The 26,521-nt window shown below is 40.4% G+C and overlaps 3 protein-coding genes across 3 annotated transcripts; 2 read left to right on the top strand and 1 right to left on the bottom strand.

The window, feature by feature from the left end:
* Window positions 1–2,786: 2,786 nt before the first annotated feature.
* On the bottom strand, window positions 2,787–10,006 carry LOC115408681 (trypsin-3). The gene is made up of 5 exons (XM_030119553.1): window positions 9,952–10,006; window positions 7,549–7,708; window positions 3,800–3,941; window positions 3,465–3,731; window positions 2,787–2,966 (listed from the first exon to the last, which is right to left on the bottom strand). The coding sequence occupies exons 1-5, from the start codon at window positions 10,004–10,006 to the stop codon at window positions 2,787–2,789; spliced, it is 804 nt and encodes a 267-aa protein (XP_029975413.1).
* Window positions 10,007–14,772: 4,766 nt separating this feature from the next.
* LOC115408133 (trypsin) lies at window positions 14,773–16,662 on the top strand. Its single transcript, XM_030118723.1, has 5 exons — window positions 14,773–14,830; window positions 15,015–15,162; window positions 15,917–16,055; window positions 16,128–16,385; window positions 16,510–16,662. The coding sequence occupies exons 1-5, from the start codon at window positions 14,773–14,775 to the stop codon at window positions 16,660–16,662; spliced, it is 756 nt and encodes a 251-aa protein (XP_029974583.1).
* Window positions 16,663–22,672: 6,010 nt separating this feature from the next.
* LOC115408132 (uncharacterized) lies at window positions 22,673–25,791 on the top strand. The gene is made up of 2 exons (XM_030118722.1): window positions 22,673–23,048; window positions 24,561–25,791. The coding sequence occupies exons 1-2, from the start codon at window positions 22,721–22,723 to the stop codon at window positions 25,400–25,402; spliced, it is 1,170 nt and encodes a 389-aa protein (XP_029974582.1). The 5' UTR covers window positions 22,673–22,720; the 3' UTR covers window positions 25,403–25,791.
* Window positions 25,792–26,521: the final 730 nt, after the last annotated feature.

Raw genomic sequence — 26,521 nt, 5'->3', positions numbered from 1 at the left:
GTATTTATGCTGAGATCAATACTTTTCCGCAATCCCAGTGAGAGACAGCTCCTTTGTGGCCATGTGAGCATATATGGCACTTGGGGTCAACTGTGTGAAGTGATATATATTATCAAGCTCCCTGGAGATGCTTTCTCATGCCAGAACAAAAGGAATCAGCCTTCACGTAGCGGCGTCTGTAAAAATCAGAGCCATAAAAGACTCTGAAGTCCATCAATCACAAAGAGCGCTGGCACACCCATCGGCGCACAATGGCCGGGGCCGAGCAGCGAAACCCGAGCCTCCTCTGAAGTAGGACATCGGCTATTCTTTCTGGCGCGGCGCGCCGGGGCCGATCAGGTGCGACGCGGACCGATTTCAGGAGGCTCCCCGGCTCCTCGGCTCTTCCTGGAATCACTGCTGGCTGGAGAGCGGAGTGTAACACACTCCGCAGAGCCATCACACAGATTGCTCAAAGGCTCCACATGCATATTTCATGCACGGATTCCAGTTTGGAAGTAATTCCTCTGCTGTTTGAATGAGGCTATAGCGACAAGCGACAAAGGCTCAGGACTGCAAACAAACGGGATCGCTGTAGAGATGAAACATTTATCGACACGTTTACTTATTTATTGTGCGTCTGTTGTGGCTTTACCGATCTGTATCAATGATCACATGAAGGAAAACAATGCATCCCGTGCAATCATTTATTAACACTCCCCACTCGAAAGCAAACGGTTAGTCTCTGAGCCGAAACGTCGATGCTGTAATTGCACTTAAAGAAGTCTTCCAAACAGCGGTTAGGAAAATAAACAAAGAGGAACAGTCATTTATTAAAGAAAAACACTGCAGTTGATCTCATTGCTTTGAAACACACTCACCCCCAGAATCCATAATTTACTTGTTTCTCATACTGAGAGGAGTTCTAGCTGGAGTGGAAGGTTAATAACTTCTCAGAGAGAGAGGATAGCAGCCGTTTAACTTGCTGGGCGCCTCTCTGCTGTATCCAGACAATAATGCTATTTTAATGTTCAGTATGTGTGATTCAGAAATGTACAGGATAAGGTTATGGACTAATTTCTTCAAGGCTGAACACGGTGCACTGGTTGTGAAATACGTGTTTCAGCTTGTTCAGCTGTGACAGAACATTGTGGAAAATAATGTATGTGCAATGTGTCGGTTTATTAAAAACAGAATGACTCAGAGAAGACCGACTGAGACGATGGAAACATTATCTACAGATGAAAAATTATGATATATAAATTTACTTTTATGTAGTTATTATAGATCAGGACTATTTGAGGCATCATGGGAACTCCGGGCCTGGTCACAACACAAACATCCATAAATAAATCAAATAAATTGGCATTGATCCATCACTTACCTGAGTGTTATTTTAAAAAACTTTTTTTCTCTGCCACACACACACATCCCCAATACACATGTCCCTATTTATTTATTTACTCTAACGACATCAGTCCACACATCCGACTGGGAGGAGAAATGGATTTGTAGCTTTTACAGATTAAATGTGACTGTAAGAAATGAATCCGTTCACCTGTGAAGTTTATAGAAAAAGAAAACGGTTTCATTTTTCTGTTTAATGCTTGTTTTTCAATTTAGTAACAAACCCACAGATATGGATGTGTCGAAAAGCACAATATGTTTCTTTCTGGGGAGAAAACAACAACAATCATCTGAAAAAATAGGACTCTTTTTGTTAATTTCACACAAGCACAGGAAATGCTTGCCGGAATTTTATAGAGGCAAATGTGTTTCATTGCATTCAAAGATGTAAATAGGTGTACTAAGATTAATTAAAAATGGTGATTTTAAATTGATTCTTTTCCCAGTTCAACAAAGCAAACGTTTTTGAAGGTCTAATTTACATTAGACAACAAACAATAGTTGGCGTTGTTGTGTTTCCCCCCCATGCACAGGCAGTAAATGCTCCACATAAAATCTCTAATTTTTAATCCCTTTACTCCTGCGTATGGCACCTCAGTTGTGTCTATAGAAATACGACTGACATGTTTCATTTTCCTGAGAGATTTTGTAACAAAGTTTAAAATTAACAGCAGACCTGAAATGATTTTAACATGAAAGAAATGGCTTCAACATGTTGAGAAATGCACTGAAAGGCCTACGGATAATGACAATCTTCTTATGCGAGTCTTTTAATGTACCAAACAAACTGTAATGTTTGAATATGTAGTTGGAGTTACATGGCATTATTTTTTAAGTTAAAAATACAAACTATTTACTCAGAAGAGTAACTCTTGTATTGCGTTTGTCTTCCTGCCTTATCTGTCATGTTGCTCTGACACATCAGCTGAGCGCTGTCTGCTTTAGGACGAGCATTGCGAATACACTCACAGTGCTGTCACGTCCATCTTCCTTACGGGAGAATTGAGAATAAAGAAGCACTCATCCTTCTTTGTGCAACTTGCCCAGGTGGTCTCAGAGAAGAGGATCTGCTCCAAACCGTCCAGTAAGTGCAGTGCAGAGCGCCACAGGAGCAATGGCCACAGGGTTATCCCTCTGACATTAATAAAGTTGTTTAAATGTATTCAGTTCTATTCTATTCCAACAGTTCTGGACAGAAGCTCAAGTTTAAAACAGTTTTAACGTACAGCAAACAAAGCAGCTCATGGCAACTTCAGTCACTGTTACTCAGGTACTGATTTCACAGTAGTGACCAGTTACTAGCTTCTCAGCCAGTATTCATAGAAAAATGCTGAACACTTCAGACATCAGACATCAACATGAATGGGCATGAATACTAAAACAAAACAAACTGGTGAAATTCAAACTGTGGAGTCTCTGTTGCATCTGCTGTAGTAGCTAAATATCGTGTTGTCTATCCACCTGCGGAACTTGGACACGGCGGTGTAGACTCCAGGAAAGCGAGCGTCGGCGCAGCCGCTCCCCCAGGACACCACGCCGTAGAGACGCCCGTCACACACAAGCGGGCCGCCCGAGTCACCCTGAAACCACGATACTCTTTTAGGTTCAACCTGACAAGAAGTTACAGAGATGTTTTTTCGTTTATGGAAAAAAATCCCACAAGAAAACCAAACTGAACTGATCCTTCTCAGGTTAGATTAATTGTGACATTTGGATTACACTGAGCAATTATGGCTGTGGTGAGAAAATAGATTCAACATAATGGAAAAGGTGCCAAGAAGAAGAAGGAAGTAGCGCATATATCACTTTTATAGTCCAACCAATGTGCCTTATCAAGGCTGAATCACGGTTTTCATCTTTGTAATTTCTTTGGGTGTTTCCACTAACAATCGAGGACATGAGAGGTTAACTGGTGAGTGCACATAGATGATTGCTTGTTTCTGCACAAGGTTGGGGAGGAAAAAATAAAGCTCTTTGCAACTGTATCTTAGATGAAGTGAGGCATAGAAGATAGAAGGATTAATGTTTATCCACTCGTCAAGCCGACCCACGGATTGAAAACACGGGCTTCCTCCTACCTGGCAGGCGTCCTTCCCACCAGCGCTGAACCCGGCGCAGAGCATGTTCTCCGTGATCCTGCCGTCGAACGACCGGCTGCCGTTGCAGTTTTCTGTGGAGACGATGGGGAGTCTGACGGTTCGGAGCGTGGAGGGGATCTGCCCCCCGACGGCGCTGGTGTAACCCCAGCCCGACACCCTGCAGGTCCTGCCCTCGGCGATGGCGGCGCCGTGCCTGGGCAGCAGGGCGATGGAGACGTAGCTGTTCAGGTAGATGGGAGCCCTGAGCTGAGGAGATGACAGGACGGCGTTGTTCAGGAACACGGGCAGAGTTAAAACCCACTGAAAAGACCCACCTTTATCAGCATGATGTCTCCGTTGTTCGTGGTGCTGTTGTACGCAGGGTGGGGCACCAGGAGGTGGGGCAGCATTTCCTGCTCTGTGCCCTCATAAATGGTTAAAGAGTAATCCCCTGCCACGAGCATCATGTTGTTGACCCTGCGGGTGAAGCCGAGGTTAGACTTTTCTCATTAAACTTTAAGAGCGACACATACCTGCCGGTGGATTTATCATTGTGAAGGAGCGCTTGGTGCTGACACCGTGCTGGTATTTGTCAGATACACAAAGCCGCATTCAGCAGCTGATCGGCTTAGCTGGAGCCAGGGAGGCTCATAAACACATTTCCAAAGATGATGAATAAGTGAAACTTTCTTCTTTCTTTCATCAGGACGCCTAGTCGGATTCATGAAACTCTTTTTGACAGTTCTTAAGTCACACATGGGTGTGATCCGGCTTCATGAATCTTGATTGCTGTGCAAGTGAGTGCATGAGTCTCATTTTCAGTTCACTTCAATAAACAGAGTCAGAGATAAACAACCATTTGCATATCAATACTGAACTCACGGAATCTGTCAACGACCAGAGCTGCAGTTTTACCGGCGGACGCACGCCGGTGAAGTTCACCAAACACAGTGAAAATCCCTCCATCTCTTCCTTCTATACCACGAAATCCACCTCAGGGTCATGAGGGGGACTGAGCCCATCAGGCAGGATACACACAAAATGACTACATGTGCAAAACCATTCAGATTCATGCTAACATATTATGCAAAATCACCTTTATGAAGATACCAAACCTTTGTGGAGCTGCACTGTATTTCTAACTCATTATGTGGCTGAAAGTGCACTCTGCTCTCAGCATGAATGCAAACTTTGAAGTCTTCCACGATTGTCAGTGGTTAGCACTGCCACGTCACAGCAGGGTTCATGTGGGCCTTTCTGTGTGGAGTTTGCATGTTCTCCCTGTGTCTGCGTTGCTCCGGCTTCCTCCCACGCAAAAATACACGTGTGTTCGGTTCATTAGTGTCTTGAAATCCACCACAGTAGCTTTCATCATCAGTCAGATTTGAACCATGATCGCCTTCAACCTCACATCCCAGAGTCTGACTGGAGAGCTGGAGATGGTTCAGAACATGGATCAATAAGCACAACTTCAAAAAAAAAAAAAAAAAAAAACATTAGAAAAATCATTAAATGTGAAAAAAAATCAAATGAGTCTCACATCTTTCTTTCACAGAATATTCAATGAATTCATAATATCTTCAATGTCTTCTTGGTTTCATGCGTGACACATAAATAACTCAAATAAAAGACAGGAAGTCATACATATCCTCCGAACACTGAAGCTGCATGTGAAGGAGTCTCAGTGAATACACAGACTGGAGGTGAGACGCAGGAAGTAAAGATAGTAAATGTATTCTCTCTTGAAGCAGCGTCCGTCATTTTAACAATGGCATAAAAAGGCATGTACATTTTGCTGTTGGGCATCAAACTTTATGCAATCAATCGATTTGATTACAGTGGATTTGTCTGAAATATTTATACTACAAATAAAACCAGTCCTGAAAACCTTTAATATCATGTGAGGCAGACTGTGGATTTACAGCACTGATTTTAAAGGGATTAAAACTTCATCAGGTGCACTAATTCAGGGGAAAATGTGTTTTGTTGAAGAAAACTGAACAAAACAAAGTGGCTTGATTGGTATGGCCCTTTCGTTTTGCAGTTCAATGAAAAGTTAACTGGGGTCCTCATCTCTTTCTGGGTTCTACATCTAAATCCATCAGCTGTGATTTGAACAAGTCCTAATATTTCCTTCTGTGAGCATGTGCTGGAGTGTGTTTGACCCAGTCAGAGCATTAAAGGCATGGGTGAATTCCACTTATCGGCTTTATTTGAAGGCATGAGTACTTTTTGTATTGACCGACACTCCTGTGTAACAATCAAATGCTGCAAATCGAATTTCAGCATCATTATTAACACTTGCGATCTTCCTACAAGGACAATTTAAAGCTTAATGGCAGGAAAAGGCAAATTGAGCTTTCCTTTGACCTGCAAACCATTGTCCATGGCCTATAACTGAACAATTACAAGGAAGGAGCAGTGGTTGGTAACAGTGTTATCACGGTAGTGTTACACTTGGGTGTTTCAATGCATTGTGCCAGTAAAGCGTCACGCAGAGTGTCACTTCCTGGAACAGGAACGCCTGACTACACTGGATCATTTGGGGAGTTACTTAACCGTGTATTCTAGGTTTTCAGAAAATGACAAGGAAGCTATCTCATCATACAACCTGTAAAGGGAACCTCATCCAGTTCCCTGCTTGTCTTCAGCCAATGCTTCACTGACTTTAAAGGTTTTGTACATTTTGCCCTTATTTTGACACACTAATACATTTTTTGCAACCTAACACAAAAAAGGTTGGGACAATTTGTGAAATATAAATGAAAACAAGATACAATGAGCTGCAGATCGATTTTTTTAAATCCATATTTTAGTCATAATGGAGCATCGTTTTGATGGGTGACACAGCTCAGAAGAATTGGGACGGGGTAACGAAAGCCAAGAGAAGTGGAACAAACTAAACAGCCGGATGAGTATGTTGGAATTAGGTGGTGTAGTTTTACATTTGACATTTTACTTATCATCCCAGTTTGTTTGCATGCGACACAAAGTAACGTTGCAAAATATTAATTCATATAATTATTATACACTGTAGTTATTATCATTCTTGATATTAATGAAGTTGTCTCATTGGTGTTATTCACCTTGTGGAGTTTTCACCTTTTCTTGGTGCCTTTGTTGGTTTTCTCTGGCTGGACATGGTTAGGTTAGGTTCGGTTCGGTTCGGTTCGGTTCGGTTCGGTTCACTGGGACCTTAAAGTGTCAATGTGAGTGTGCATCTAACTGTGTTAATTTTGTAAAATAAGTTTGTTTTTGTATTAAAAATGAGTCACAATACGATCCAAAAAAACAGAATACAAAGCTGATATTATGTCTCCAAGACCCTCAGCTTGACCTGCAAAGGATTAATTTTACAGAATCTCCTTGGTCACTGTTAATGGCTCCATGTTCGAGGCTCAAAATCATTTTCTCAGAACTTTGAATCAATAACACTGTACTTTTACATGTTTGCTTTTTGTTAATTAGCAGTATATAAAACTTCTTCTTAAATTGTGATTTCTGAGTCTTGAGATGAGGCAGAAACCGTTCTGAAAAGGTTATTTTCCTAAAAAACATATTGTTTGATGTGAAACAATGACATGACAATGCTATCATTGACATTTATGAAACCTACTGTGTATTTTTTTCTAAATTATAGATGAATTTCCTATCATATTATTGTAGCTGAATAGGCAAGATTAAACAAAACTGGATTAAAATGATTGCTTTCTCATGAGCCAAATCCATGTAAGTCATAATAAAATGCCTTCTATTGAATATCTTCTTGTTTCATTTCCCACAGCTTTATCGTCACTATTGTGCTTGTACAATTTTCATTTACTTTCTTTCAGTTCTATCTGAACTGGATCAAGATGACTGGATCTTCTCATGAATTCACATTAACACAAGTCAAATCCAGTTCAGTAGACCTTTCATTCCAAGTGCAACTTCCTTACAAAAGGCAACACTGGGAGACAAACATCTCCGCATATACTGTGACCCGAGGTTTATTTTAACACCTTTTCTCAGTTTGTTTGTATGCTCTACCTTATGTAACCTTTATTCTCAGGTACAGCATTGTGAAAGAAGAAAACAGGCTCACCCAATGTTGCAGTGTGCTGCTGTGACAACCCAGTATTTATTTATCAAGACGCCCGCGCAGATGTGCCGGCGGTCCATCGTCTGTATCGACACGATGTATTTGATGGAATGTGGAACTGGTGCATATCCTCCCACGATGCGTTCCTCTCCAAAGTCCTGACCTGTGACACACAGAGATGCAAAGACGCCGACCTGGATTCGGATGAACGGCCATTAAACTTCCAGAGGTTGGATTTTTCTGTGCAGACCACCGAAAAACTACCGAGGCTGCTACTCTCATTACTGCAGGTGCAGCATCAGCTGGAACGATACAAGTCATAAAGGAAACAACAGAGCACTCTCGCTTCTGGCTCAGCAGATCAATGAAAAACAATTCCTTTTCTGAGGTGCATTGATTCGCCCTTGCATTGATTCATCCAAACATCATTATCTACCTAAGTCAGAGTTAGGAGGCGACTTCATTTGAACCTCTGATGCTCGGGTTGTGGTTTGACTCCTAAATGCCTTTATGGAAAGTAGCTGTTTGAGGTGGAACTGAAGGCGTTTTACTGTTTTACTGTTTGTGTGACCGATAGCACTCACTGACTGTTTCATTATCTTCTGCATTTGCTCTTTTTCTTTTCTCCTCAACTGGTTACTGGTAGCTGCAGCTTGGTAAAGTGAGACTTAATCCCATAGATTACACTGAAATGTGTGGAAAATAAGAGGTTGCTCCGTGTTGTTGGATATTTTGAGGACCTAAAGACAAATGTTTTTTTTTCTTCAGTAATCTGTAAACTGCATAGATTTCTCCTGAGTTTTTGTAGAAGGTGGTGGTTTGCCAGATAAAGTGCTCAATCACCAGCAGGAGTGAATGTCATTTAGCGTCTCTGTCAGTGGTGTGGTGGATCGGCGGCCCGGCGGCCGGACTGCACACCCTTTCACCCAGTGTCTGCTGGGATCAGCTCCGGTCCCTCTGTGAACTCTTCTAGTCACTCATTCCAAACATCGTTTCTGCTTAAAAACTCCAGACTTTTGATGACTTTTGATCAAGAATTCAGCATTACCCCGACCGCCCAGTCTTATGAGAGGCCTTTTAAACTGAGAAATAAAATCTGCTGAACAGATAACAGCATGAATAAAATATGAAAGCTCAAAACGTTTTAAAAAACTTCAGAGACTTGAGAAGCATTCACTGAGTTCTCGACCCCGCTGCCTTCATGAATACCTACAATGTGGATGTTTGAATAAACTTTTAAGCATAAACCTGAACTGTTGATCGGTGACTGAAAGAAATTCCAATCCCAGATGACACCGCACCTCATTACTGCCCCGGATATTGATCCTAAGCTATAATTAGCGGCAGTGGTGTGTGTCAAAGCGGTAACTTTATACCAGACACACGGACTGAATGTGTGAGAACGCTCACATGTAACTGCATTAGGAGGGATTATGTAAGACCTTGGGGCCAAATCTTGAACAACGGCTGCTATAATATGACACCCGCCTTATAATGTGTCAATCAAATGATCAAAAGAGTTGTTCTTGATTCTGCAAACACTGCTAAACAATGAAGTATCACAGAATTACAGACGGATGATCGCAGACTGCGCTCACTAACACAGACATTGTTTCAGATGTTGTTCAAAGACAGAAACTGAAAAGTCACACTGGCCTCCAGGGAATAATCACGCATGAACTGAAGCTGCACGATCTCAAATGCCAGACTCATTCCAGATGTATATCTGGGTAACCTTTTAATTTATTGTCTTTGTGACATAACTGAACACAAAAGGAGGTGTTGGCCACAAATACTTATTGTCATTTTCATTCTTAGCCGTCGTTGTTTCTGAGGTTTCAAGTGTACTTTCACTGACCTTTACTTTTCAAAGGATCCTGAATGGTTATGAGCATTCATGTCAGAATGTGTCTTTTTGCTGATGACATTCAAGTTTTGTTTTTTTTCATTCTTTATCAATGAAGCAAGAGAATCAATTAGTATAGTATAGATTTATAACTACACCATGAAGATTAGAAAGAACATTAAACTAAAGTAAAATCAACCTGTTTGTTGAAGTTTTTGTGAATATTTTCATATTTTTTAATTTCAAATCAAAACCAAACACATCGCCTCCTTTATATTTGTCAACTTGATGAATCATGAGGATTTTTAATTGCCAAAGGTAAAAAAAAAAGATGTTTTAAAGCTTAATAGAAACTGCACCAATAATATGCCAGGTAGACTTAGACTCTCGGCACGCACAAGTACGAATGCAAAGCTGCGAGTGTGTCGGATTTCAGGCTCTCAGACATCAGAACGTCCCTGCTGTGTCGTCATTATATCCCCAAGGATCAACCTCGCATAAAGCCTTCATTTTAATACTCTGCACTCAGCTGTACATGCAGGTTAAATAATCTTACTTACAGTTTACAGCCAAGACTTCCAGCAGGATGCAGAGCAGCAGAGACGGCAGGTCCATAGTGAGGCAGAGGGAAGAGCATCTACCTGCAGTGAGAGGCTCAACCTTTGTGCCAGACGTCCCAACTTAAGAGGAAGGCATCTCACCCGCGCTCCGCGGTTCCTGTTTCCGTTGCCATGGTCACCACCTTGTCTTAGGCCAATGTATAATTGAAGCTTTGGGAGCGTGGTTCTTTATCTCACCTGTTGCATGACCCAGTAAAGCTGTCATGTACCTGTCCATTGTCTGCGTGGTCGTGCGGTGTCCTGTCCCTGTTAGCTGTCACATCAGAGCCGAAGCAAGCCTGAAATCAGGACATGATGGGGAGTTTCATCACGTCAGACATGCGACATGTGCTTCTGGTGTTGCGGCACTCCCCGATTTGTCCAATCTGACTGCCGGCTACTAGAATTTCCTGAATTCATTTTCAGTGTAGCACAGTTTATTAAAGAAAAATTATATTATGAAACCAAATCTACAAAGATCCGGGACAACCACGCCCACCCAGGACAGTCTCTTCTCCAGGCTCCGGTCATGAGAGCCCCCCAGCAGACTGAAAAACACCTTTTTCCCCCAGGGCTGTGAAGACACTGCTGCAGGAATCATGATTCCCTCAACACAATACCTCAATATTCTTTATTCTGAGAGTGTGATTTTCTTTTTCTCGCTGCTATGAGAGATGCTGCCAAACAAGATTAATCGTATTCTTATACAGTGACAATAAAGCTTCTTCTTCTTAATACAAAAGCATTTCCAACAAACCTGCAATTATCACCTGAAGGCCATTTTCAAAAATATTTAAGTGTATTTTTCCTGTTCCTCACAACAGGGGTTTTAGGGTTCAGATAATAGATGTTTTCCTGTAATTCACATATTTTTTTCGAAATCATAATATGCATGGATTCTATTACGAAGTAACGCTTTCAGCAGCTTCTTTAAAAGATATTGCACAGATGTGAAATGTAAAAAAAAAAAGAGAGACTATTAATCAATGCCTGAAACTCTGACATATGAAACATCCACATAAGCATTTAAGGACATGTGCAAACAGCAACATAATTTCTCTAATGTCATTCACAATGAGAGTTCAAGATGCATCAATCAGAATGATTAATATGCAAATTTGACAGAAAAAATCTTGAGTCTATAAGTTTGTCTTGATTCTGACCATGGTGCATCCTGATGCAGCACTGAAGAGTTAAAGATGTTCTGTTAAAATCATTTAGCATCCACAATTTGTCCCTGGTTAAACTCGCTTAAATGTAATTTTTCTTGTTTCTGAAATGTCATCTTTAAGGATAAAATGTTCACTTTATGCTAAATACATCCCACACACTAACAGGAGCCGTGATGAAAGAGATCATCAGTGATATTCACTTCACGCCGTGGTCATTATTGTATATCAGCCTGACTGAAGGTCTTGCTGTCGTCTAAATGGGCTACTTTCATGTATAATGAAAGCAGATACAAGAAATCTCTTTGGGTTGTTCAGTTTCCTCTCACTGATTCCCCCAGAAGGGATTAATGAGGGTTTTGACTGATGTTAAACAGAAACGGTTTTCTGTAGGAGACTGGGTCAAAGCAGCGCCGCTGCTCCACATCTCTCCAACGGCCAAATGTCATTAAAAATGAAGCACAGATCCGGCAGGTCTCATCACAGTTGGCATCTCTCAGCGGAGCTCCTGACCTCGGCCAGTTAATAGCCCTCTCTATTGCTCTCGATGCTGCTGCAGATAGCCGCAGTCACGCTGGCGATGCCTCCGTCATCCTGCCGGGTGCTGACCGCTGCTGTTTTTCTGCTTGACCTACTCCTGAGTCAAAGTTGGACGTGATTGCCGCGGCCTGTTGTCACATTCATCTGTCTGCACTGAGAAAGCCTCTCATACACACACATGCATGGATGCATGCGGCTAATTGTTTCCATACTAGGTCTGTGCAGAGGGGTTTATTAAACCTTCAGTGAACACATTTCCTAAATGTCACCATTCTACGTCAACATTCTTCACATCTACCAAACATGATGCGTGTAAATATAAAAGCGTGATCATGGTGGACACATTCATTAGGCGCTTCAACACGGAACTACAGATTGCAGAATTGTTTTCATTGTTCACACTTCAAAAGGAAAAAGGGATCGAATGACTCCGTAACAAAATACTTTGGTGGAAAGGAGAGAATGAGATGAAACGATAAACTTAGTGTGCAGTCAGCAGACTGCGCTGGCACGGAGATTTTATCAGTTTCAGTATCACTATCGTCACTTCTTAGAGCAAATGACTCAGGACATTCTTCTAGTGATCTTACATAATTCCCCTGCAACATGTATATACCGACAACTGTACTGCATTTGAACTAGTCATGCAAAGTGTTTCAGTTGTATTTACTAAGTACTAGATGGAAATTCTACGTCATCTGCTTTATTTGAAATCACAATCACTGAGTCACAGCATAAACTATTACTTTATTAATTGAAATAGGCATTCATTTAGGAATATTTGGTAACATTTATTCTTCCTTTGCTTTGGTGAATAAGAGATGACAAGAAACATTTCCTGGGGTTGTGACACAGAAGGCTTGAGTCCAGTCTGAACCAGCCACGAGGAAACATCTGACACGATTCAGCAACTGCTGTCGAGTGGTAGAAAATACATCAGATTAAGACTGGAGAGCAAAAGAAACCAAAGAGCTGTGAAGAGAAAAAGAAAAAGCTCATCACTTTGCTTCTTAAATGAACAAACAGCTCCACTTTATTAAATAGAAAACGTAAACTCAGTGTTTTATTTCATGCATTAACTAAAGCTGGAAAGATCAATTGTCGATCAAGTATATATAAACCAAGTATCTTTCCCCAGCATGATTTTTTTTTTGACGTAATCATACCTTAAAGAAGCGGGTGGAGGGTAAAACAGTCAGTTATGCTATTAAATATGTGTTGACAGATGAGGGTGGGGGCATAACGTGGTTCAAACTCTGAGGTGAAAACTCCTGGTTTACACCTATGCTCAAATAAAGTGACTGTAACATTATACTGGAATTAAAGGGGACATGTTATTCTTTTTTTTTTCACTTTGTGAAGAGTTTCTTATAGTGGTATGTGTTGCCATAGCCTCATTATGACGTTCAAATTTGAAAATTGTCTGTTTCCTCCCTGTCTTAACACCACATTTTGTGAAAACGCCTGCTGAAACGGTTGAGTTTGAGTTTGGTCCGCTTATCCTGAAATTTACTGATTTAACTCCTCCCCCTGACTGTGCTCCCACCATGTGTGTGTGAGAGAGTGGGCGTGGACAGATGTGTTCAAGTGCATACTGGAAAGCAGGCTCACAAACAGCCTGTTCCGAGGAGGGCTCCTCAGAGCGACTTTTTAGACCGCTGAAAGTCCAAACAAAGGATGAATTTGTGGCAAACAAACTTAAATACTATGTTTTTGAGCTTCTGAGACCGATATGACGTGACTGAAAAATAGCATAATATGTCCCCTTTAACTGAAATTACAAAACCTGTAGAATAATGAACATGGAAAGAAAACAATAATCCCCGAAGCTGAACTTCATGTAAAGTTAAAGTCAAAGCCAGAGTCACAGCACAATGTTGTGTTGTTTTGACCTTTTCATATTTTGTAGCTGGAGTAATGACAAACTTAATGTGATCACAATTCTAGATTTTGTCAACGACACTGTTCATTTGTATTCTGACCTGTTCCCTCGTGGCAGTGGCGAGCATGTGGAGGTGTTCCCAGCCTGCAGAGCTGAAGAGAACACCCTGAGCTTTGTCATGTAGTAGGTCAGTTACATTGTTGTCCACAATTTACTGTACATGACACAGCGGTCCCGGTACAGAACAACAAAACAAGACCAAGAGATAATTCAGACAAAAGAGTCCGAGTGGGATGAAGTTACACTATAAAAAGAAACCAGAGAGCTCCATTCTCACCAGTTGGAGATGATCTGAAGGTTCCTGGTTTGGAGTTTCAGGTAAGAAGAAGCTGCTTCGGATACATTTAATACGTTTTTTGAGTGTTTATTACATCAGCTGCTATTTTTGATTGGATGGGATCAAAATCTCATTTTCATGTGCACTGAGGTGAAAAATCACATGAAGCTGGTTTTACAAATCACTTTAAATGTAGCTATTTTTAACCTACAAAAAAAATGTAAAGTTGAGCAAACTGTTGATGATAAATAATAGATAAATAAAAATGTATTTCATATGAAATCATTTCAGAATTTAATGTAAACAAAACAATTCATTTTTATATCCAGCAGCAGTAAAAACAATAGTTTCTAACAAGAAAAAAGAAGAAAATCCTTTTCTTCTGCAACATTTTATTCCTTTCACACAAATACTTTTAGAATGACTGGCACAGCTTTAAATAAATTACATGTAAGCACTTTAAAACCATGTTTTTACATTATTAATTGTCTCTACTTCTATATGTCCTTGTATTTTATTGTATTAATTTTGTGCCTTACTTTTTTATTACTATCTTGAGCTTAGTTTGGAATTTTTAAAAGTTTTAAAAATTCATTTGCTTTCACCTACTTGCAGTTTTAATTCAGTTTCCTTATTTTTTAAATATCGACCTGATCTTATTCCATTTTAGTGTCTTTTTCTTTTTTTTAAATGGAGATGAAATTTGTGTTACATTTTATTTATGTAAGGTGCACATAAATACATGCTATACAGGGTCATACCACCTTGCTGATATAAAACTAATGCATTATTATGTGTCACCATCATTATTATCATTATTATTACTATAATTATTGCAGGTAATGAACGAGGATATGGCTCTGCTGAAAACCTCCACCGTACTGATGCTTTTCTCTTTCGCAATAACTTCTGGTAAGTTGAGAGACAAGTTCTCTTATTGATGGGGAAAATTAAAACGATAGTGCAGTTTGAGACCTGGTTTGAGAGTAACGTTCATGGGACAGGAGAGCGCTCGAAAAGCAAAGGAACACTGAAGCAAACAACATGACAGAAAACAAAATTCAAGCTGATTTACACTCATTATTTCTGGGCACAGAAACAGCAAGAATCATCGGGGGTCAAGAGGTAGCGCCGTATTCCATAAAGTACCAGGCCTCTCTGCAGGATGAGAAAGAGAGACACTACTGTGGAGGAACCCTGGTGCACGAGAAGTGGGTGGTGTCTGCTGCCCACTGCTGGAGACCGTGAGTACTGCAAGTCCTCTGTGCCAGACACACACACTGCACACACACACTTATCCTTCTATCCTTCTCTTGATCTTAAAAAAAATAATAACATAAATAAATAAATAAATAAATAAATAAATAAATAAATAAATAAATAAATAAATAATTCAAAGCTCTGAAAAACACTCAAGTTTAAAATACATTTTTTAGACATCCGGAACCTGTGTGCACATGTATACACTTTATAACTATTGAAATTTTAATCTGCTTGTCAGTGTGTGTATACAGAAGCTTAATAATGGCATGGAGCTTTGTTCAGTGTGTGTCATGTTTTTCATTCATTACAAAAATGAATCGTCTGCCAAAACTGCATTAAAAAAAAACATAAATTCCTTCAGATTCTATTTGGTAAACGGGGCCACTTGGCTTTCAACCACTTCTGCAGTATTCTGTAAGGAAATGTTAACGTGAGATGGGTTGACGTTTAAAAAAAGCAACAAATCAGTTTTAACTATGTAAATAGTAGAAAGAATGGATGTGCAGTATATGTTCAAATGAAGGAAATAAAAGTAAAAACCAATAATAATGAGATAAATAAATAGAAACCAGAAAAATCAATCAATAATTAATGAACTGTTTTTGGCTTAAATAGTTTTTTACAGTCTTAAAACCTACTGTCTGCTGCACAACTTGATGTGAAATTGCTAGTTTTGTGTGATTTCCAGGCGGAAGTTTGATTGTAAAGCAACTAATGTCTGTGTTGGCTTCTCAGGAGCGGTCTGATGAGGGTGGTGTTGAGTGAACACAGTCTGACCCGCAGAGAGGGTTTTGAACAGATATACAACGTCTCCAAGATCCACATTCACAATTATCACTACAAGACATATAACAACGACATCATGATGATCAAGGTGAGCAGAGAGGAGCCCAACAGGAACTTGACACGAAGTACATGGACGCAACTCCTTTGCTTTGTGTTCCAGCTGAGTGCGCCGGCAGTCCTGAATACCAACGTTGCTCCTGTCCGGCTGCCTGATTCGACGACCCCACGACTGCGGTCCTATACAGTTTGCACAGTGAGCGGCTGGGGCGTGACGCACCCTTACAGCTCTTACCTGTCCCCTGTGTTACGTGCTGTGGACGTGAGGAACATGCCGTACTGTTATTACTACTACTGGGGCCGGATCACCCAAAATATGCTGTGTGCTGGATCTCCAATGGGTGGGAAAGATTCTTGCCAGGTACAAACACATGCAGCACTATTTCTTCACAAGAAAAATCTTCCAGGTTTGAGTCAGACAGCGTGACACAGGGAGAGTAAAGCTATTCACCCAAAAAAATACTGATCACTTCATTTCTCCACAGGGTGATTCTGGAGGCCCCCTTGTCTGCAACAACTACTTCGAGGGCATCGTCTCTTGGGGTATTGGCTGTGCCAATCCCTACTTCCCCGGCGTCTACACCAAAGTGAGGAACTACGTGACATGGATCAAGTGGATTATTGCAAATGACTCATGATGAAGAATTTGAGTTTTTTTTTTTCAAATAGTACTGTATTTTTTACAGTACTGAATGTATCTTTAGACCATTACTTTAATCACAATTTATGATATAAAGACATAGATTGTATAAAAGGTTTTCACTGTGCCAGTTTGTGTTCTGTTACATAATATTGTGTGGTTGTATGTGATTGTGGAACTATAACTATTTTAACTAGGGTGACCATATTTTGAATTTCAAAAAAGAGGAGGGGGGGTGGGGGGGGGGGGGGTGCATTGTTCGAGACACAAATTCAGATAGACTTCTCGGAGGTTGATGAACAGGGGCGGATCTAGGATTCTAGGAGATCAGGGTCTTAGCCCTGAGGGTGCAGATGCCGATTTATTTTTTCCCGGCATTTTTTGTGCCACGCATACTGAACTATCTTTTTTTTTTTTTTTTGTTTACATCAACTTACCACCAATTCAAAGCTGAGAAAGGCACGGAGAACACTTAAAAATCAGACCCTTTAATGATGCAAATGTCTTACCACCAGCAGCCATGAAGTCATTGTTTTATGCCTCATGTCCACTGAAAGAAAAAAATATAAAATACAAAAGTTATTCAGACTGATCATAAACTAAAGAAATAAAATACTTTACAGTATTTCCTGACTGCAGGCTCCCTGTGATCCTGGCTGGCACCTCTGCTGTCCTTTACTGCTCTGTTCTTCAATCCTGTCCTCAAATCCTGTCTTCAATCCTCCTGTCTCTTCTCTCTTGCTTTCTCTGCACGTTTTTGTGATTTCCTGTTCATTTCCCCCCTCATTTGCTCTTCTTTTACTCCTTCCTCTTTTCTGTCTCTGTTACTTTTTAAATACAGTATTTCAGAGCTGTTCTCATGTTTTGTAATGCCTTTTTTGGAATGTTAAATGTGGATCATCTGTCTTTTCCTCTTCACTCACACATGAACTAAAATAAATAAAAATATTTAGGAAAAAAACCTACGAAACATACTGATATATTGAGTTTAAATGTTTGAAATGTTTGATGAGATTAGAAAATTCTCCCTCTTCTTCAAATAAATGAACTGTTTTAAACTCCCTTGGATTAGCTGAAAAATACATCATGATTAACTGTTGACTGAACCACCCAAAAGTGTTAGGACAAGCTTAAACATCTGCCTTAGTACAGTATAATAACCCAAAACATCCTATATAATGGCAAAGCACTGACAGGGAGCACTTTTCTGCACAATGGATACTTTAATCATTTTGCTAGTAATACTTTTCATTCATATTTTATAAAGGGTTTTTTTGTCTTATTCTGGAATGCAACATTGATCTTGCTGTCTTTCATTTTCAGTGCGGTTGTGTTGCTGTTGGTATTAGCTGATAATACTGATAGCCAGCCAGCAAAATCAGCCAGAGTTTCACAAACCGGGAACATCAATCTGTGTAGCAGCTTCTGCTGCTGCTGCTACTGCTGGTGGTGGCGACGTCCGCTTTTTGAAAAAGCTTCTGATATCCATGACTTCAGTCGACTCTGGTTAGCAGTAGAACCCATGAGCAGCGACGAGCGCGCAGACCTGAACGCTTCTTCTTCTTCTTCTTCTGGACAGGAGGCAGGCTGCTGGCTGCTCTCCAGCGCATGCTGCCACTCTCTGGTGAATTCCAGTACTGCACATTATACAGACCAGCTCGGATACGCGATCCGGGGCTCTTGACAAAACATCCGGGGCTTGAGCTCAAGTAGCCACCCTCTAGATCCGCCTATGTTGATGAACATCCTTTATTTTGCTTCAATGACGCGAAACCAACTTCTTTAACAAAATAAAATGAAATGTAAAAACTTGTAACAAAATAATAGCTCTCTTAGACTCTTTCCAAATATTAAATCATGTTCTAAATATGAACTCTTCTGTTACAACAATCCAGCTTCAACAATGTATTTCTCAATAACTGTAATAAGATAGAAGAATATAACAGTTTCACCAAAATACTAACTTAACAAACAAAAAAGATATATACTTTTAATCTTTAATTGATTTCTTCTTCCTGCTTCTCTTCTACATTCTATTTTTCATCTCGGTATGTTGGAAATTTTTTTTTGCAGTTCATCTGAGAAGGTGCTCTTAGGCATTTTCTGTGCTCCGCTGTCGAATTAAGTAGAGAAGGAATTCATCAGTTCTCCATAAATAGTGTTGTAAACAGTCGGAATGCATCAGTGGCGGACCGTGCATTTCACACTAACGCCTTCAGAACAGATCCGCCTGAACCAATCCACCTCTCAATAACTATTTTGTCTACAAAAAAAATCTTATTATGCAGATATGCACATAAAGAGCTGCTGCACAGCAGATAGATACTTGTGCAGCCAGAATAAATGCCTTTGCTGAAGTGCATAAGTCTCCTACTACATCTGTGCGCATACAATCAGCATCAACAACTTAATAAAACAGCAATATTATTTAGGAAAAGAGGAACATTTTACTCACCAAAATTCCGATTATTTGAAAACAAAATACATCCTCCTTTCCTTCCTCAAAAAGAGTTCAACTGCTCTGTCATATAGATTATCCGTGCGTTTCAGTTCCATAAAGCCAGGGCTTAAAGTCCAGTTCGCCCTGTGGTATTTCTGGCTTAAGTTTTATTTCTCTTCAGGGCTTCTTCTTCTTCTTCTTTGGAATAATTGAGGTAGGCGACCAACAACTTAGGTGCATACCGCCCCCTACTGTATCTCTTGATGAATGTAAATCAGACGGCCTGGATATGCTGTTGTTAGAAGCTAGAAGGCGCTGAGTCGCCAACTCGAAATCTGATTGGTTGAAGCAACTGTCTGATTGGTTGAAGCAGCTGTCTGTTTGACGCTTCACTTTACTTTACTGCGCCATCAGGAACGGATAGCGAAGGCCTCAGGCAGATTTCTTTGACCCTAGCAACAGATGATGCCTTAAATCTGATTGGTTAAATGATTTAATATGAAAAAATCATGTCTGGAAGCAGCGCAACCACGGGAAAACTATGAAAGGAACCAGAACATACCGTTTGGAATCATTTATTAATTATTTATAGACAAAATATAATTTACATCAGTCTGTAATTCAGGTAATTTTTAGGCCAGCAGAGAAGGCTTTGCAGGCCCTGACGGCCCACCAGGTATGAGATCAATGCATTCAATGCATTGATCTCATACCTTGTATTAACGGGGTTAATAAATAGAATTCAGATTGTTCTCTGATCCCACTCTATAGCGATAGGAGGCGGTAATGCGCCTGTTGAAATGGTGCCATCCGCTGTTAAACACAGAAGAAGAAGAAGAAGAAACGCTCCGCTGTCTGAAGCCCGGTCTGCTCCGCTCCGTCTGTGTGTGCGCGCGGTGCAGATCGGCTCACAAGACCGCCTCTCAGTAATTACGTCGCGCAACAAAGTATCATAGTATTGTGTGCAAAGCGCTGGTCAATTTATGTTCACGTGCTATGAGAAACAGTGAACCCCGGACATTTCCTTGAATTTAAAAAACCCGCCCGGACGCCCCAGACAGGACGTAAAAAGAGGACATGTCCGGGGAAAGGAGGACGTATGGTCACCCTAAAATCACAGTAATCAGAAGAAGCCCAAGACAATCTGGTCTCGAAGAAGCTGTCAGCAGAGCAGACAGACGCCGTTCGACCCTCTGAACATCCGAACCAGCAGACATGATCTCTGGACACCGAGCATGGCGACATGCTAGTTTAGCCGCTACCGGCTACAGGCTAACAGCCTGCAGGGCTGCAGATTAATGCTGGTCGACCGTCCCAGACAGTAAAACTTCTAATCAGCTTGATTGGCTGATTTTTCCTGCAGAAGCTCCTCGTGCTCTTTTATTGAACAGGCCATATGTTCTGGTGTTATGTTTGTTTATATCACGCTGCATGAACAGCTCCGAGTCCGTCCTCCGTGTCTTCTTCTCCATTTTGGAGTTGCTGTGTCAGAGTGACAGCGCCATCTGAAGGCCTGGCGGGTGAACTACATAGTTTTGAGTCCTTGCTATGTTGCGTGGATGTAGATATTTCCTGAAGCGATGCTATGTGGATAGGAAACTGAGAAGGAGATGTAAACAAACAAGTTGGGCTCATTTGTAATTCAGGGACAGGTAGACATCCAGTTGTGTTCAATTCTCAGCTGCTCATAACATCACATCACACTGGAAACATCTGGAACCACGTAACATTAATAATTTCCCATGGTCTTCCAGTCATCGGATTTTCCCTAAAGCCCACAGAGAAGACATTTACATTAACAGCAGAGTTCTGTCGGATTTGGACGTCTGTTGCTGTGAAAGTTAGATACATAGATATGTTTTGTACCCTAATCTTGTCTTGATAAATGTAATAGCATTTCAAGAAAATTGACCCCATATAATGAGAAATAAAATAATAATAACGTTTGCACCATCTGAGACCACAGTAAACTGTCATAAGTTTAATCCAGTAGCCTACAATAAAAAGCTGTGATTAAATGCCCCCCCAAGTAGATAATTATTGTCCATTTATAGTTATCGAAGTGAACTGCTCAAAATTATCGTAATATTGATTTAAGGCCATATCGCCCAGCTCTAGTAAGTGATTTAAACCATAATGCATAAGAGCACAATGTGAATCATTTCAGTTAATTTTCTTGTGCTCTTTTGCATTATGGTTATGCAAGTTTTTTTTCTCTTTTAGATCAAAACTGAACTGAGGAACAGGCTGCAAGGGGAGCATCTTGCTGCATGCATGTGCTTCAGCATAAATGGACCTGACCCCCGATCCTTTCCGTACTGAAAGGCATTGGAGATCTTTTTTACTAAACCAAGAAAAATACACTGCTCTGACAAAAACTGTCAGCTTTGCAACTAGCTTTGCAAGTAGCTTTAAATGGCTATTTTTCCTTCTTTTTTTTTTTTTCGTTTTTCTTTTGGGTTCTGTTTATGTTAAAGCAGGCTTAAGCTCGGCCCACCACCACAAGTAAATTCTCAACCGAGGGGAAACACTGATATGTGTTCATGTGATTATTGACTAATGTTTACTGGCTCCCATTACATGTTATCTTTAGCAAGCTGTTATCTCAAGATTAATTTTCTATCCATTAAGATGTTTAATATGGTTGAAAAGTACATACCATTGTGCATAAAACAAAACATCGTATTATGCAGTCAAGATATTTGGTTCATATAATAGAATTAGAGCACTGTACCTCCAATGAGATGGCCGCACAGGGAAAATAGACATTAAAATTTAGTTGATGCAAATATATAATATACATAATATAAAGATGATTTTGAATCATTTCCATTAATTAATTGAAATTATCATCACAAGAACAGAAGCATATTTTTCAGAAACTTCAGATAGGGAAGAAATATGATCAATGATAAAAGTAACTACTGCCTCACTGAAAAGAGGAAGACATTGAGAAGTTCTATATTCTTTATTTTTTAAAGCGTACTTGTCTACACCCATCAGACTATCAGATCAGAGGGAAAATCCATCGTGTGGAGGGAAATAAAGTGGCAGCTGCAATGGGACAACGATAAAAAAGAAGTATCCAAAGGAAGTAGAAAGTACGAGGATTGGAGGAGGCAGCAGAGAAGAGGAGACAATTGTCACAAGACTAAGAATTGGGCATATTTAAATAGTCTATCTAAATAGTACAAAACATCAAATGTTGAAACATGCAACTGGACATTGTGATGAATGCTAAGAGCCAAAAAACAGTACAGCATGTGTTAGTGAACAGCAGGAAATATGGGCAAGAAAGAAGGAAAATGATGGCAAGATTAAAGAAAGAAGGAATGGAAGCGGGAGGGGAGAAGGAAATATGGAAATGGAGAAGAGATAGAGGACATTTTATTGCTTTCCTAAAAGAAACGGCCTTGATGGGGAAAATGAAGTATTATAAGACAGTAACATAACGGCCAGGAGATGGCGGTAATGCGACCATTGCGATTCAAGCTTATTCGTCACTTCCTTATTCAGGAAGTTGCTGCTGGGGGGCGCTTTAATGTGTTGCAACTTCCGGTTTGCCGACTCTGCGCTGTGTTGATCTCGAGTTTCCTCGTTTTTATGAAATCTGAACATGACCAGCCTCATCTGCTCCGTTCATGGATGCCACAACAACTATAAGAAGATGAAGCTTTCGCTTTCTCAAAATTGTTTCGAGCACGGGAAGCCCAGATCTGAATGCTGCGGACCCGCGTTCAGGTTGCACCCACCTCCGTCTAAAGAAGAGGACCGCCGCTACTGGCTGAGGGCGCTCAATTTAAAAAAGCCTCCAAAGCGTCCTTATGTCTGTTCATTTCATTTTGTGGACCGACAACCTACACCCCTCCATCCCTATCCCGAGAAGTGGCTGGGTTACACGGCTGTATTGAGGAAGCCGAGGCGACTGCTTCAGAGATACGCAGGCAAGTGGCTTTTGTACTATCTAGTATCTACTACTAGACGTTGCACAATATTATTCCTAATCACCGTGAAATAAGCAATAATCAATTGATTGTATAATGTTTTTATGTTTTTTCATTTCATTTCATTTATTTTGTTCATTTCAGGCAATTGCTGTACAATAATGCACAGGGTAAAGGAAAGGAAACAAATTAACAAAAACAATAAACAATGTAACAAATGATGGAATAACAGAAGATTTCATTATGCCTGAAAAGGAGTGGGAAGAAGAAAACTTATTTAATCCCACCCCCTATTATCCTTAACATAATATAGTCAGAAAAAAAAATTAAAAAAATTCTCACTTCCGTAGTTGTATTTACACATGGAAACTAATAACTCATTGATTTGGATCTACATAACGAAAAATTTGAAACAAGGTGGCGTTACCATTGGTAACTGATAGCATATACAGACTTGTATACAAGTATACCAATAGTGGAAATGAACAGTATACCCGGATTATTAAAGAAACAACAAAACACACTCAGTAATGTTAATGTGAATTCAAGACCTATATTCTATATACTGCAACCAAACTGTACGTTTATATTGGAGTTTGAATCTATGAACATTTTGGCATTGCTTATGTTGAGTGTCCAGGTTGTTCCACAACTTAACCCCACATACCAATACACAAAAACGTTTACGGGTAGATTTTGTTTTTGGTATTTTGAAATTTCCATACCCTCTTAAATTATGAACTGTCTCTTTTAATTTGAAAAACTTCTGTATATTATTTGGCAATGTTTTATTAAATGCTTTATGCAGAATAATTAGTGTGTTATATTTCACAAGATCATTGAATTTTAATAACTTAGACAGAATAAAAAGATTGTGAGTATGTTCTAAAAAACTAACCTTTATGTAATCTTAGTTGTACGAATTAATAAAATCAGCAACATAACAGGCTTCAGACTCACATCATGTTATGTACCCTGCTTCCTCAACAAATCTAACGATGTCTTCTGAGAGGTAAAACACATATATATATGTCAGTTGGGTTTGAAACTCAGGGTTTTAGGTTAACAGTAGCTTGTAACCACCACAGGCTATCATTCATAAATAAAAAAAAAAAGAGAAGGTACTCAGCTCTTACCTTGTTCTGAATTTTGCATTCATTTGCAGTCATTTTCAGAAAATACAGCAGTTACAGGCTCAACTTGTAGCTCTAGCCATAGCTCCCACAGTAATTTAATAGTTCTGAAAATATTGTCAATCGCAAATATTTTGTCATAATCGTTACACAAACTGTCATTATCACTTTACAAACAACCATGCACATTACTACATTACAAAATTTTTATACACATTTTTCAACACCATTCACACATATCCCACCATACAATATATGCAATTCACATTACACCACCAGACAAGACAGATTATGTGAATGGTTAACTGGTGGCCTGAATGATTTTGTTTTTTCAAAGTATAAAATGTAATATCACTTTTGACACATTGTTTGTCCTCAGATGCATCAACCAGGAATGTGGCCAGAAGTCCTGTGCCGCCTCTCCATGTCAACCTAAAAGCTGAACCTCCTGCATCAACCAGGAATGTGGCTGGAAGTCCTGTGCCGCCTCTCTATGTCGACCTAAAAGCTGAACCTCCTGCATCAACCAGGAATGTGGCTGGAAGTCCTGTGCCGCCTCTCCATGTCGACCTAAAAGCTGAACCTCCTGCATCAACCAGGAATGTGGCTGGAAGTCCTGTGCCGCCTCTCCATGTCGACCTAAAAGCTGAACCTCCTGCATCAACCAGGAATGTGGCCGGAAGTCCTGTGCCGCCTCTCCATGTCGACCTAAAAGCTGAATCTCCTGCCTCTTGTCAGCCTCTGTCTGATCACAGCTATGCTAAAAGCCCTGTCCTGGATCAACCCCTCCGATGTCATAAAGCCACACAGTGTTCAGGGCCATCAGCGCTGCACATAACTCTCCTACGCTCCGACCGTCTCAGCCTCCTGTACACTGGTCTCCCTCTGGAGTCTTTTAATATTTTGGCTGATCAGCTGACAAAAGATTACATTAACACCTTTCAGCTTGATGTCCGAGATCAGGTCCTGATGACCCTCATGAAGCTCCGGCTGAACTTGCTGCAGGAAGACCTGGCTGAGAGGTTCAGTGTGTCACAGTCTGGAGTCAGCAGGATCATCACTACATGGTTGGACATCGTGAAGGAGAAGATCAGGTCTTACGTCCCATTGCTGCCCAGAGAGACCATTCTTGCTACGATGCCACAGTGTTTGAAAGAGCATCACCCGACGACAACCTGTGTGATTGACTGTTCTGAGACCCCCCCTCCAGAAACCACATAACCTGGACTCTTGGGGGAAATCCCACAGTCATCTTTATGGTCAAAATAACCAGATGTAACCATAAATCACCAGATGAAGGGTTTTTTTAAGTATTGCATTTTAGAATTTACAGGTACATTATAGGACCAAAATATTTCGCTTTATTTTCTCAACATGAGTTTGATTTCAACATATAGCGTCTGGTGGTACAACAGAACGACTCCAATGGGGCTTGTTTGTTTACCACTCCTATAACTTTTGAGTTTATTCCTTTTATCAATTCTATGCCAGGTGGAACTTCAAGGGTCTATTTTTAAGTGCTACTTTTTGTAAAAAGTTCTGGAATCACTGCCTTTAATACTGTAATCAAAATGCTGTCTAACATGTTGTAAATTACCTTTAATATTTGAAGTGTGACATCTAGTGGGCTTCAAAAGAGTAAAACATTTTCTGGCAAGAGAATTTTGTGGCGTGTTTTGTGTCACTGTCTCAATAATCTAGTTACCACAGAAACAGATGAAGATAGAGGAAAATGTCGGTCAAAAAAATGAATAGGACAAATCTGAATCATTTATTTCATTAAATTTCAGAAGAAAGAAACATCCACCAAAAGATCACTTGAAGCATTCGCATTTCATTCAATTAAGCAAAAACTTACACATCCAAGTGCTTCATATTTGTAATCAGGGCTGACAACGATAAAAGTACATAAGTAAAGCTAAAGTTAACTGTTTCAGTTACTTATAAAGCAAAAGTATCCGCTTTTAAAAGTTGTTTTGTTTCTTCCCACACCATTTTCACCTTTGTTTACGCCTCAGTTATCAGCTAAGGGCCTCCACACACTACAGGATAATCGGGCCGAATTTTGCCCCGATCCTCTCCTCCCGATCGAGGCCGACAGGGTCCGATTGTCGGGAGTATGCAAATGAGTTCGGGTCCGATCTTCGTGTAGTGTGCGGTGTGTTCCGAGAGATTTTTTTCCGGTCGGAGCCTCTCGGGAGGCGTCGGAAGGGGAGATCGGAGATAATGAACATGTTCAATATTTCCGATCGCAAATCCTATGGTGTGTGGTGCGCTCCGAGAGGCGCCGATCAGCTCTGATTAGAGCTGTCCACACCCTCGAAATAAAGCTCTCTGATT

Source organism: Salarias fasciatus, chromosome 20, assembly GCF_902148845.1.
Source record: "Salarias fasciatus chromosome 20, fSalaFa1.1, whole genome shotgun sequence".
Taxonomy (NCBI): domain Eukaryota; kingdom Metazoa; phylum Chordata; class Actinopteri; order Blenniiformes; family Blenniidae; genus Salarias; species Salarias fasciatus.
This window is presented reverse-complemented; position numbering and strand designations above follow the sequence as displayed.